Source organism: Leguminivora glycinivorella, chromosome 2 (assembly GCF_023078275.1).
Source record: "Leguminivora glycinivorella isolate SPB_JAAS2020 chromosome 2, LegGlyc_1.1, whole genome shotgun sequence".
NCBI lineage: Eukaryota > Metazoa > Arthropoda > Insecta > Lepidoptera > Tortricidae > Leguminivora > Leguminivora glycinivorella.
This window is the reverse complement of record NC_062972.1, coordinates 3,823,308-3,838,164: the sequence shown is the minus strand read 5'-3', so window position 1 is coordinate 3,838,164 and position 14,857 is coordinate 3,823,308. Positions and strand designations below refer to the sequence as shown.

The 14,857-nt window shown below is 37.8% G+C and overlaps 1 protein-coding gene across 1 annotated transcript in view; it reads right to left on the bottom strand.

Moving 5' to 3' along the window:
- Positions 1 to 444: 444 nt before the first annotated feature.
- Positions 445 to 14,857, bottom strand: part of LOC125236044 (calexcitin-1) — a 63,716-nt gene continuing 49,303 nt past the window's right edge. Inside the window, exons 2-6 of the mRNA XM_048142734.1 lie at positions 10,101 to 10,165; positions 9,853 to 9,905; positions 6,090 to 6,209; positions 3,501 to 3,713; positions 445 to 1,622 (exon numbers count right to left, since the gene is read on the bottom strand). Of these exons, the coding sequence (XP_047998691.1) occupies positions 1,512 to 1,622; positions 3,501 to 3,713; positions 6,090 to 6,209; positions 9,853 to 9,905; positions 10,101 to 10,158 (555 nt within the window). The 5' untranslated portion in view covers positions 10,159 to 10,165 and the 3' untranslated portion in view covers positions 445 to 1,511. The remainder of the gene's footprint in view (positions 1,623 to 3,500; positions 3,714 to 6,089; positions 6,210 to 9,852; positions 9,906 to 10,100; positions 10,166 to 14,857) is intronic.

Sequence of the window (14,857 nt, the reverse complement as noted above, 5' to 3'; positions counted from 1 at the left end):
AAGCGCGACAGCGGCGACGCCATACATTGAAGCGAGACACAGCGATGTTTTCATTCGCATATGGCTGCTTGCCGCGCTTAGACCAATGTCGTGGCTGGGCCGTTACTCTAGTGATGACGCAGTAGAGTTAAATAGTTCTGGGTACGTAGCCGAATGGCACTAACGCTCACGAAACGAAACGCTCGTAGATATCTATCTCTATCGCTCTTGCGTCTTGGAGCTACAGAGCCAGACTACCTTTCGCGGCGTTTCGTTTTCATTTTGCGTCGCAGAAATGCCATTCGGCTACGGGGCCTGATGTAGGACCTTATTGATGCGATCGAGAGGAAATGCGGTCATGCTAATGAATTCGTTAGCGTAAATGTCAAATAGAAACTCACGGTAGATTGTTGTGCTAAACGGTTTCGGAAGAGTATTTGTACGTCTAATAAATAAAACATCAAATTATTAAATACATACATTTATTCGAATCTCTATGCTTGGCGACTCAGGACATGTCGGGGTATTTAGAGTAATACAAACTCATATCTATGATAAAATTGCTCATTCAACAACATAATATAAATAGAATTTGGTTTATAAATATAACATTCATGACTAGAACAGTGTGAAGAAAACAGACGGGCGTTTGGAACGCGCGATTTTTATAATCACTGAATAATTTAATATACGTGTACTTGCAACATTCTCACACTCACCACTACCATAAATTGAATTTATAAATACAATAACCATTTAATAAATATTTTCTCTGGTACATTCATAGATTGAAATCACCCTTTATTCATTCGTATGACAAATAGAATAAAACACTATAAGTATTTGACTTTACATAGTTTAAAAAGTTTCTTATATCGATTAATGGAGATACGAAGCAGATTAAAGTTCAAAGTAACTATTCAAAGCTTTTCAATATCCATAATTCGGGTAACATATTGCATAACAGTAGGTGTTAGAATTAGTTTTAGATATGAACTACAAGATATGCTATATGAGATAGGTGAATCCTTTCGTTGTCATAAGATAAATCCTAAGGATTTGAAAATGACTATTAAAATGCTTAAAGTTTTGAGCATTTTTAAAATTCAAGACTACTCATAGTTTCGAAATCACGCATTGATCCACTAAGAGAGAAAGATCAGGAATTATTCTATGCTTTGAACACAGACACATTTAACTGTATTTTATATAAGACAAGTGACACTGTAACGGGTGAAACGCAGCTGTTAAACCGCTGGTTTGGTGTGACGCAGCAGTTTGGACAGTTTTCAAGTGTCACGCTAGAGCTCGTACGCGTTAATGGTTAAATATCGAAGCGACGACAATTGGACAGCCGATTCGTAGTCGTTTTTCGCGGGGTTTAATATGAAGGTGTACACAGACCGCTATATTTGAGATTCTCCTGCGGATGCATATAAAAACGCGCAGTATAAATGAAGATAGGCGTTAACCGCGAACGTGCACGAGCTCCTGTGGAATGTTTCAGACGGGCGTGCCGCGGGCGGCGGAGCTTAGAAGCTGGTCCTCCCGAAGATGAAGTTGCCGGGGGCGGTCGGGTCCTCGGTGGAGAAGTACTCTTTCCACAGCTCTTGGAACTCCTCCCAGAAGACGTTGGGCTTGCCCTGGTGAAGAAATGGAAACAGTGAATACCGAATTGCATCAAAAGTAGGTCGTAAGGAAATCCTCATACGAAACATACTGTCGATATTTTAATGCCTTCCGAAATTACAAAGTTCAGTAACATAGGTATACTATTTTTGATCGGATTCATACACAGGAATTGTACATTCTGGAGTAAGCATGTAATACAGGATATATAATCAGATGATCAGATAGGAATATCTCGATATTATTTTTTAACTCCTCAATTTTTAAGGAAATCTTATACTTTTAAACGAGCAATTCTTGTATATTTATTTATTTATTTATTTATATATATATATTTATTTACACTGACGATCTCGGAAACCGCTATAACGATTTCGCAGAAATTTGTTATGTGGGGGTTTTTGGGGGTAAAAAATCGGTCTAACTTATCCTTAGGTCTCGGAAAACGCGAATTTTCGAGTTTTCATGCGTTTTTCTTCGCGCGCCATCTCGTGTGCAGTAGTTGTACTGTTAAGACAGAATTCTTTCGGTCGATGTAAGTACTATTTATTGCAAACACTAGATGGCGACACAGGTCAAGGCTAAAACGAATAGAAAAATACAGTATTTGAGTTTTTGTGGCGAAATGCGCGCCATCTCGTGTGGAGTAGTTGTGTTGTTAAGGCTGAGAATTCTTTCGCTCGATGTAGGTACTATTCATTTTTGAACTAGATGGCGACACATGTCAAGGATACGAAACAGAACCGAGCGAAGCTCGGTTGCCCAGATATTATAATATAAATAACGATAGATGTCAAATTGTCCACATATAAGTAATATGTAAAAACATATTCAAAAACTCCAATACAATACTGACGAATAAAAAGAAAAGCAATAAAAGAAAATAACAACGCATTTGTATTGTAAATGAATTGCGGGAATAAAATTATAACCAAAGCTCTTTTTATGATTTCGTGTTTCCCGCCATTAGGACTAATGTAGAATTGATGTCGTCCCTTTTTCGGGGACATTATGTAAGGCATTTTACTTTGAATAAAATCATATGAACGGTTTATAAAATACCTGCGTAATATGTCAAGAAGTCGAATAAGAGCGATCCTTTATTTAAGTATTTATTTCGTCATGAAAAAAAAAACTTTTAGGACGTCCTAAAAGTTTTTTTTTATGATTTCGTGTTTCCCGCCATTAGGAAATGTATACATTATTTTTTACTTTGAAAAAATAGGACAAGCACGATCCTATTTAAGTGAACTTTTAGGACGTCACCCATCTGCCCAATTTCTGGACCCATCCGCCCTGGTGCCGTAGCCGAATGGCATTTCTGCGACGCGAAACGAAAACGAAACGGCGCGAAAGGTAGTCTGGCTCTGTCGCGCCAATACGCACGAGCGATAGAGATAGATATCTACGAGCGTTTTGTTTCGTGAGCGTTTGTGCCATTCGGCTACGTACCCTGACGTCCCGTCCTTCTCTTCTAACACGAATATAACTACATTAGACAAACGGTCTCACCGTAGCCATCTTACTGAACGCCACCTTGCACTCACGCACACAGTCAGTGTCAGTGTGTCACACACAGTCCATAGAACCGTCCACGTTGACGTCCGTCACTTCAAATATTATGGATTTAGAAAAATGGTCTCACGGAGTCTCACCTTAGCCTTCTTACTGAAGGCCACCTTGCACTAAGGATCGATCCCATAAGACGAGCAGACCGTAGTGAACTCGTCACAGTCTATGGACCCGTCTGCGCTGGCGTCTAACAGCGCTATACGCACACAAACATACATGTAGATTGCAGGAAACAGACAAATACTCTTACCTTAGCCATCTTACTGAAGGCCACCTTGCACTCTTGAGGGTCAATCCCATAGGACGAAAAATACTCTTACCTTAGCCATCTTACTGAAGGCCACCTTGCACTCTTGAGGGTCAATCCCATAGGACGAGCAGACCGTAGTGAACTCGTCACAGTCTATGGACCCGTCTGCGCTGGCGTCCTCCAGCTGGAACATGAACTGGCTGTACAGCTGCTGCCATTGGAGGGCCGAGGCCGGGTTCTGGGCGTAGTCGTTCCACATGGATACCCACTCTTCAACGGACACCTGGATACAAAAAAAAACTGTTATTACATCTGTCTTAAAACAAAATAATAGAGATCAAGCGAATTCATTAAAGACTACTGAGATGGATATTACGCGGTTCGATGTCATTTAATTTAGAAACACAGTATCTTAATTTGGGTAACAGCGTGCATTGCAGATACTTTTGTGTGTTATTTTATCCACTGAAATTATTAATACACGCTTACTTTAGTATTATATTTTCTTTATCACTTAAGTTCTTACGTTACAGTAATTTCATTTCATATGAAAGAAATGTAAAAGTTTTACATCTACATTGAAATTACTGTTACTAACTCTCAAAATTCATTCTATCCCCGAATCCACATTTATTGGAATCGCTTTATTCCCAAAATTCAACTTTACGTAACCAAAAGTGATCGGTGAATTTGCTGCCATATAAATGCGGCGTGTATTTTAAAAGGCTTTAGTCTGAAATGGAGCTAAAATTGAAACCGTCAAAGGTATACACGAGAATCTAGGTCATATTAACAAAGTGTCTATCTTAATTTAGATTTTGGGAGACATACCCGTATTGTATTCAGATTTGATTATTCTGATAGAATACTAAAAGCAGTAAATATGGCTGTCTTTGTTTGATAGAATATAGGCATACATACAACCACGCCTGTATCCCATAAAATAAAGGGATAGACAGAGCACATGAAACTACTCAAGTTTCAGTTTCACTTTTGGCAAAACTGACTTTGTGTGTTATTATTTAAAAAAAAAAATTCAAATAACGTTTAGTCTAATGAAATAAAACTATGGAAACGTATTAAATCGCGTATAATGAATTTAAAATTCATCCCGACGTTTCGAACACTTTACAGCGTTCGTGGTCAACGGGTGACTGAGGAAAAATTACAATGTGCAAAAGCTACCCACATACAAGAAATATTAATGAACCATGACCACAAATAATATAGATTTTTAAGGCAGGTTCACACACTATTAATAAAGCTAGTTATACAATATTCAAAAAGTTTACCATTACTATGTTAAAAAAAAAATTAACCAATTAATCTACACAAAATTGACAAAAACAAACTGCAAATGTCCAACACAATACAGCACAAATGCCTCACAGCCTTCATCGTGCATGTTCCATTATCAGATGTACTACTGGATCCCAAGCCGGTGGTAAAGTAAAGCCATCTTCTCTATTAAAGTTTGGATATTTCTTGATTTCAATGGCCTCGCGCAACATTCTCCTTAGCAAGAACCAGAGGCTTGTCAAACGTTATAGCATGATTGACTTTATCCATGACATGTTCAGAGACTGCAGACCTTTGCCGACGGTGCTTGACATCCGCTATGTGTTCCTTCACCCGTGTGGAAATCCGCACCAATCAACCAATCCGCAGCAATCGTGTGGTAACCGAAGACAATATTAACGTTTAGTCTAATTAATGAAAGGTGATCGTCTCCCCTCCAAACTACAACGAATAAGCAAAAACTATAATCAAGTCCAATGGAAAACAATAACATGACAACCAAGTCCCATGATTCTCTTAGTCACGAACTCAAAACTAGGGATCCACATGAAATTCGGAAAGAGGAAACGATCCCATACAAATCTGATTACTCTATCCTCCGTGCGCCGGTCAAACGTGATGGCCGCCATAAAGATTCGGGAACAATAAGGGAATTACTGGACGAAAATAATGCAGAGCCCAATTTATTTTAACAATGAAAGCGTGGGATTAAAGTGGATGACCGTTGTAGCGGAGTATCATGTTTAGAATGTTGATTAATTTTTTATACTTACGAAGCATATAAAAGAAAACTAGTGTTGATAGTTGGCTGGAAAAAAATACTGCGGTATTTTTAGAAAATACATGGCACTGCTATTAAGGGATTGATAAAAACGACACATACCTCCTTAAGTCATACTACAAATGACAAACAAGTCAATACCAACCCATCACATATCAATAGGCATATTAGATGGGTTGCGAGTGTTGCGACTGCTATAGTTTAGTTCGAAGCCTGTGTAATCTAGTCCTATTTCTATTCAAAATATTAATTACATCATAGACTGTTCTAATGTTTTAAATTAGACAAATTGATGCAGTTGAAGAAGTGTCGAGTTATTTTCTTATTTAAAATCGGCTCTTTCCGTGGCTGTTCCAGATTTTGATCACAATCTCCAGGCTTCCATCAGAAGCCGCAGATTTGCGACTGAGGCCTGAATCTGGTCCGTTCTAGTTTTGTTTTTAAAAATACATTATGTAATGAAATCTGTTGGGTCTAGTGAAAAAGGGTATAACTCAAATTAACTCAGTGAAAAAGGACACCAAAGTCCCACCTCGGACTTGTAACCTTTTCCACCGAGGCAGTTTGAGTCGTCCGAACCTGTCCATCCCTGTTGGAGTCAGCTCTCTTTCTGAGCCCGTCCCAGATCTTGATCATCGTTTCGTGCGTCTCCGTGTGCTTCGGGTCTCCGGGCTTCCATCCTCGGAGGCTGCAGATTTTCTAAGAGAAAGAACAAACATTATATTTAGTACGCTAGAATAAAGTATTATTTTATAGGGACTATTTTTCGGTTAGGTCGAAGAAAAAATTAGAGAATCCATCAAAAATCCCGATATTTGAGAATACGATTTTTGCCTTTTACATTTTATGTAAATATATATCTTATACTTTTAAACGAGCAATTCTTGTATATTTATTTATTTATTTATATATACCGACGATCTCGGAAACCGCTCTAACGATTTCTCTGAAATTTGTTATGTGGGGGTTTTTGGGGGTGAAAAATCGATCTAACTTATCCTTAGGTCCCGGAAAACGCGAATTTTCGAGTTTTCATGCGTTTTTCTTCGCGCACCATCTCGTGTGCAGTAGTTGTACTGTTAAGACAGAATTATTTCGGTCGATGTAAGTACTATTTATTGCAAAGACTAGATGGCGACACAGGTCAAGGCTAACACGAATAGAAAAATACACTATTTGAGCTTTTGTGGCGAAACGCGCGCCATCTCGTGTGGAGTAGTTGTGCTGTTAAGGCTGAGAATTCTTTCGCTCGATGTAGGTACTATTTATTTTTTAACTAGATGGCGACACATGTCAAGGATACGAAACAGAACCGAGCGAAGCTCGGTCGCCCAGATATTGTGTTATATAAGTGTGAGAGAATAATAAACTTGAAGAATGATGTTTTAAACGAATTAAAGAAGACACCGATAGTGTATGCGCTTATACCCAAGGCGTACAAATTGCATGTTGTAGGTAATTATCAAAAGGTCCAAAATTCAAGCTTTTCAAGCAAAACTTAATCATAGTGTTGTGTTCCTGCCGGTGAGTAAGGCTGCCAGAGCTCAATGAGGGTGCGGTGTGCTGATGACGGGAGGACTTACGGAACACTACTTGTTCCGTCTATTGTCCTTTGAGTCGTCGGCAACCCGAACCCTCCTTGGAACTTGTACACTCCTTTTTGCTGTGTACTTAACACAAGCAAATACTCGCAACAATATGAAAAAATTCATGGGGGCACTGTCGGCACGGCTGGTCGACACCACAGGGGACCCCAGGGCTGGGAGTGTACAAGTTCCTAATGGGGTGGCAACGCGCATGTGACACTGTTTGAGTTGCAGGCGTCCATAGGTTACGGTGACCGCTTTACATCAGGCGGACCGTATACTTGTTTGCCACCGACGTAGTATAAAAAAAAAAAGCTGGGAACTATCCTTATTTTAAATACTTAATCCTAAATGTAGAAAATTGAAGATACATCCATTTTTCTTCGGGCTAAACACGGACTAGACTAGAATGTCCGGGAAGTTCATGCTCTTAAATCTCCTCAGCGTATTACGTACTCTTTAAGACGAATGCGACCGAGAGCTGCCCCACTATTCAGTTCTATCACAGTGTACTGTAATGTTACAGTATTCTTACTTCAGTTTCTTTTTCTGCAATTAATATAGGTTTCTAACTACAGCCAGTTGCAAAAACTGAAGCCTGTATGCATAAACATGTCATCAACAAAGAATTCAGTGTTTGCTAGATTGTGCACTGCGCACTGTGATTATATCATTGACCCGAAGTTGCACTTAACATGCACAGAAAATTGATTAAAATTGGCTCGTCTGTAATTTAATTTGAGTCAACTCGACATTCTCATCGTGCATCGGTGGGGTAAACTCGCCTCATTCAGTGACACGCCTAATTCGGTGATACAAGCTTTGAAACACTATTTCGAAAGACGATTTTTGGTCGTTTCACCGAATTATTTCGGTGACACCACCGAATGAAGCGAGTCTACCCTAAGCTATACCCGGAGGAATGGAAGTCTAGAAAGGAGGCAAGAACTGTAGGCTCAAGCACATTTAATAAAAATATCACTTTTGTAGATAAACAGGCGACATAATTATTCGTAGGTACATAAAACGCCAGATTTTTTATTGCGTAGGCCTGCACACGAGCAGGGTGGAATGCCTGATGTAAGCAAGTACCATATCAATACCAGGCGGTTTAGCACAACTTGCGTTGTCGACATCAAGCGCGACAAAGTATGGATTCGCTGGCGAGAGCGAAAGTTGTGATAGACCGCCAGAGGATCTCTTAAAATGAGACCTCTAAGCTAGACTGAGAGAAAAAACAACCAGTTTTCATGTTCGTTCAACAAGTTTTTTAGTTATTAAAATAGCGCCTACTTGCTCTTCGGTTCAAACAACAAGTTAGATTTTGTTAAGTGTAACTAGTACATTCTACAAGTTACTCGTCATTTGAATCAACAAGTCGATTTTATAAAAGCAACATGACACATATTGTTTTAAACATAATGTTTGGCTGATTCAATCAAATATCTTTTAACAAGTTTGATTTTGTTATTCGAACAAATTCGACTTGTATCATCACTATTGTTTATTCCGTTTAAAAACTTTTGTTTAAAATGGATAAACCCGCAACAAGTCGAACTTGTCAAATTCACAGTGCAAAGGAGAATGGGCATTTTGTCCCATGAATGTATACTGATGGGACATAGCTCGTTTGAAAGGGCTTATTTATAAAATTATGTGTATGACTCTCAGTGTATGACTACTAATATGTGTATATACTTACTACCTACTGGTGTGAATTTTTCTGTCTGTAATATGAGTAGTGTGGGTAAGACCGCGACCGAGATTTCTCACAAAGGCCGGAGATGGATTCGCTGCACCCTTCAGTTTAATGCTGTATTACCGGGAGTGTCTTCTACCTAGAGTTGTGCCGTTCTCGGGAACGTTCTCATTTTACTATGGAGAATATTCTCTTGAGAGAACATTTCCCATACAAACAGGAGAACGTTCTCGGGAACGGCACAACTCTACTTCTACCACTTTTGTTCATGTGTTTGATAAAGCGGTTTCCTGGTCTTAAATTTCTTAAGGCTTTTAATTTTATTGTAGATGTAGGTACATACTTCAGTATTAGGTAGCAAATTTTTAGCAACAATATTCTAGGGGTTAATAAAGATTTCGCACGTCAAGCCATTTCAATAATATTATCATGTAGAAAACTAATAAAACCTTTTTTTATCTGAATATCAGTCCAGCGTGCGTAGCCAAATGACAGAAACGCTCACGAAACGAAACGTTCGTAGATATCTATGATTATCTTTCGCGGCGTTTTGTTTTCAATACGCAATGAGCGACAGATATAAATATCTACGAGCGTTTTGTTTCGGGAGTGTTTGTGCCATTTGGCTACGCACGCTGTTCAGAAATGCTTTAGTAACATTAGTGACCGGGACCTTACCATTATTTTAAGCAATTACGACAGGACTTTTCACAATATTCAGCAGAGTACGTATTTACATAATTATATATAGGGCCAGGAGTCAAATCGATTGTCAATATATGAATAATCGATTAATGACTAATGGCGTTATTCATAAACGCACTAGAAGCCTCAATTCATATTAATCGTCATTTTGACTAATGTATTAGAAAGTAAGAATACTGTATGTGGCGTTACCTGCTACCTGCCTGAAGGGTAATTTTATTTTGAATTTCTTCTTTATAAAATTCTTCTGTTGTATTATAATTAGGTAGATCGAACGGAAAACCACAAAAAACGAATTGAGACTTGTATAGGTTTATATGAGGCGGATCATGTTAATATCGATCGTTCTCACCTCTATAGCCAACTCGAAGTCTTTCCTTTCTATCGTGCCACTCTGGTTGACATCTGTAACAAAGTTCACAGTTGTTAAAAAATATGAAATTACAGGTATGACAGTAAAGAGATATCTGTTTTAAAATGTATAAAAGTATACGTATCACCGTTACGTTATCTGTTTTAAAATGTATGAAATACTACTAAGCAATGTAAAAACTTTCTACCGCAATAAAGGTTTGGTTTAAAAATTACGACGTTAATTACCGAAGAAGACATTAAAAACGTAGAGAAGTTTCTTCCGCCTGAATTCGGAGATGGACATTTTTTATCTGAAACAAAAAAAGTAAAACTTTAGCATGTACTTTTTATACCTAAAATATAAAATAAGTAAGTATGACATAAATTACAAGTTAATACAGTTGATCTATAAGCCCCCTTTAGACTTGTAAAACCACAATTTATCCATACTTTAATTTTTTGTAATGATTCGAAAAAAACGAGCAGCCATGATTTAGCAAATCTTTTCTTCTAAACTTTTTAAAAAATCAGTTTATATTCAAATGTACTATCACTGCAATCTGTATTCATCAATAACCAGTCACAATGTTAGTCAAATTGTCCCGAAACCCAATCTGTGGTAACAATCTACGCAGTATTGCGGCCGCAAGTTATTCTGTGGAATAACCCGTTAGATTGGCTGCGGTCCACATTCAGTTTTAAAATTGTAAAGTATTTTTTAAAGAGTTAGATTTTTATAATCGGTATTTCATTTTGAAATGAATTTGTTTCTAAATATACATTTATTCATAGGTATAATACGAGTATACTTTTACAGAAGAATAAGTCAACAACGTGTCATGATAAGCGTTGTATGGGTGGCAACTACGTACCTCCAAAAAGGTTACCTACAAATGTTTTATTCGATTGCCTGTGTGGTAACGGGTTAAGAATTTCACCACCCCCTTTCTTCCCGTGGGTGTCGTAGAAGGCGACTATGGGATATCGGTTAAATTGTGGCGTAGGCGAGAGGCTGGCAACCTGTCACTGCAATGTCTTTTTTTTTTATGAAATAGGCAGCAAACGAGCAGACGAGCCACCTGATGGTAAGCAGTCATCGTCGCCCATGGACATAAGCAACATCAGGGGAGCCACTTATGCGTTGCCGACTTTTGAGAACCCTAAATACCTGCTTCTCACAGTTTCGTTTTCTTTCAACCCCTTATTTGCCAAGAGTGGCACTGAAGCTTTAGTAGTTTCATGTGTTCTGCCTACCCCTTTATGGGATACAGGCGTGATTGTATGTATGTTTTATTCGATTATGTTATCGCAGTACTTTTCATTTACTAGATTTACTATAATAAAATAAACCATCAAATCCTCTAATGAATTAATTCAACATAAAAACAATACACGTGAACGATTTAACATAAATCGCTTCGTTAATCTCGTATTACTGTTAAAACAAAGGACATTCTATGACAGTTATGACAGATATCCGGTTAGGATTGTTTTCATACGAAACAAAAGATTAAAATATCAATATCAGTTTGAGTTTTGAGCGAAATTGTTTTAGGCTTAAAATTCAATTTGTTTAACCCAGGTTGAGCGTTTGGGATTGTTTTGAAATGTATTTAGAATATTGAAATATTAAAACGAAAAAGTGAGGAGACGAAAATAAATCCCTGGTTTAATTTGTTGTTTGTTTATTTTAGATAAATCCTGATGGTAAAATACTACAAAATAAAATTTTCAGTCAAGGCTACGAGCTATAGTTACATATCACTTTTTCACTTCATATCACGTTTTGATAATATCACTTGTCACTATAATAAAATATTATTTACTTTTCTAAAAAAGCCTATTCATAAAATAGCGCTATACGTATATGGGATGCGTAGATGTTATTCGTTTTATTGGATTTGGCATAAATGCTTGCTGGACGCTAATCCAAACCATAAAAAAATACTAGATCCCGTAGTATGCATGGAGATGAGCAGATGGAGCTGGAGATGAGCAGGCTATCAATCAGGCCCCGTAGCTGAATGGTATTTCTGCTAAATGCAATCTGGCTCTGTCGCGCCAATACACAAGAGCGATAGCGATAGATTGGCTCCGTGGCCTGACAAGACAGCAGGATGTCAGACGAAATCGACGCAGCCGCTGATCCCAACTGGATAACGGCAGCTTCAGCCAGAGAGCTCTGGAAAACCTCACAGTAGGCCTACAATATACCCAATGAAAAGGGGTTCTCACTCATAAATTTGTTTGAAAAATAAACGGGTTATTCATTTTATTTTTATTCGTAGCGTAAAACATGTGATGGTGCCATCTTCGAGCCCTCTATTGTCTACTACAATGTAGAATGTTGCAACTACATATCTAATACTAATCTGTATTCAAGTTTTAAGCCGCAGTTATCCACGTCGTTGTGGCCGTTATAAGGGTTCGCCGAGATTTTTACCGCTGTACATCCATTTATATGGCGTCGTATCCGTTTATATGAATACCTAGACCGCGGTCACGAGGACAAGCAGAGGACAATGTGAAGTTTCAAGGTCGCTCTTGTATATTTTTGACTTACTTTTTTAATTACTCGTATTTTAGCGCTTTCAGAAGTATATTAACAAAAGTAAATAATGAAAATCACTGAATTTGTAACTTTTCCAAACTATCTGAGAAGTCGTATTTATTAATATAACTAAATATGTAGACCTGTCGAAATGTGTGATCATAGAATTCTGATACGACTTCTCAGATAAAAACATGAATATCTATATTCATTTTTAGTGTCTTATACCTGTGATTGCATCAAACACTATTCAGCCCCGTGTTCAGGATTTTTGCATGCCCAAGATTTTAACTACTATTATGCAGGAACATTTTATGTCGCCAACTCGCCATAAACATGCAAAGTATTCATATATTATGAATACCGACCATGTTTACGAGGACAATACACATAGTAGTCAAGGCTTCCTTGTTCGGATTCAAACAAGTTCGAGCTAATACCTACGGGTGTTTTGTAGTATGTTTTACTGCCGACTGATTCAAAATGTGGAAAAAGTGTAGTCACGAGTGTCTAAAATCTGGTCGAGGGATAGAATACATATAAATAGATTATGTAACGTTTCAACATAGTGGATAAAAAAGATGTAGACATAAAAAGTGACTATAAAACGATCTCCTTTCATTACAACGACGCGGAAAAAAAATTACTGTATATCTAAGTCACATCGCTGCTCAAAGGATAGATTCTTATATTTCAGTTCAGTTTCAGTTTCAGTTTCTTTATTGGTAAAAGTAAAACATTTTACAGGTCAAGGCAGGTTATCACAGAAATTATAGGTACTACATGTTAAAGGTACATGGTAAGATACTAAAATTACATTATCCATTAACTAATTATAAGAAAAATATTTAGGTCAAATTTACTTTTGTTCAACTCATAATTTTGCAAGCTATAATTACAATTACAATACATTCAAATACATTACTTCATAAATACATTATATATTATTCAATTACATTATTTCATAAAGTCCTCGACAGTGTAACATGCTTGATTTAGGAGTAGACATTTAAGTTTTTTTACAAATAATGAATCCTTACTTAAAGCTGTAATATCATGAGGAATTTTATTATATATTTTGGGCCCGATTACACTGAGAGACTTTCGAACTTTCGCGAGTTTTTGGATAGGAGCAACTAGCATGGGCAACCTACGGCTATTTTCGGAGCGAGTGCAAGTCTTTGTGTAGTTTACAAGGTTTGCTCTAACATATTTGCATGCTTCCAATATATAAACCGCGGGTAGTGTTAGTATCTTTTGGGAGATGAATAGTCCCTTGGCGGGGTGATCAAAAGGTTTGTGGGAGATTATCCGTAACGCTCGTTTTTGTATTTTGAACACCCTGTCGCGGTTCGCGGCAAGACCCCAGAGATCTACACCGCGGATAAGGATGGAGTGAAAGTATCCGTAGTAGGCCTTTTTTAGGTTCGTTGGAGATAGGCTTGGCGCGAGTCTGGACAGGGCGAAACATGCTGACGAAAGTGAGTTACAAAGTTCGTCTATGTGAGAGGACCACGTTAGCCCTGAGTCAATGACATATCCCAAGTACTTAATTTGCTCTACCTGTGGAACTATGATATTATTAACTTTAATATTTAAGTGACTATTTTTGGTATTCCGTAGCTGAAAATGAATAACGTTTGTTTTATCTAAATTTAGAAGCATTCCGTTCGCCGAAAACCATTTACTAATTTCAACCATTGCTGTATTAATTTTCAATTCGAGGCTACTGGAATTGTCAGCTTTTACTATTATACACGTATCATCAGCATATATTACATATTCTAGTTCGGGAGATGCTGCGGTTATATCATTTACGAGCATGAGAAAGAGATTGTTTCCCATGCTCGAGCCCTGTGGTACAGCGCAATCTCCTATGAATTCCAAGTCAGATCTCATGTTAAGGACGTAGGTAGTTTGTTTACGGTTTTTTAGGAATGAGGCAATGGTGCTATGAAATTTTCCTTTGAAACCGTATCTAGTCAGCTTTTTCAATAAAAGAGAGTGGTATATCATTTCGAAGGCGCGGGACAGGTCGCAGAAGATAGCTGCGACCTGTCGCCTGTCCTCGAGGTGTGATAGTACACGCGAAATGACGTCACGAGCTGCATCAGTAGTAGACCGTCCTGGTTGGTAGGCGTATTGTTGTTTGTTAAGTAGTTCGTTACATGTGATATGTCTCATTATTCTTGAACTCAGCATATGTTCAAAAATCTTCGATATTATAGGTATCAGAGATATTGGTCGAAAGTTTTTGGGTTCATTCATTTCTCCTTTGCCCTTATATAGTGGTTGGATTTTAACTTGTTTTAATATATCCGGATATATTCCCGCGTCGATACAACGATTGAATACCATAAGTTTAGTAACAATGATATTAGTATCGGTGGCAGATAGTCTAATACACGCGTTGACATATCATTGATATCCTTCGAATCCTTGCGTTTAATAT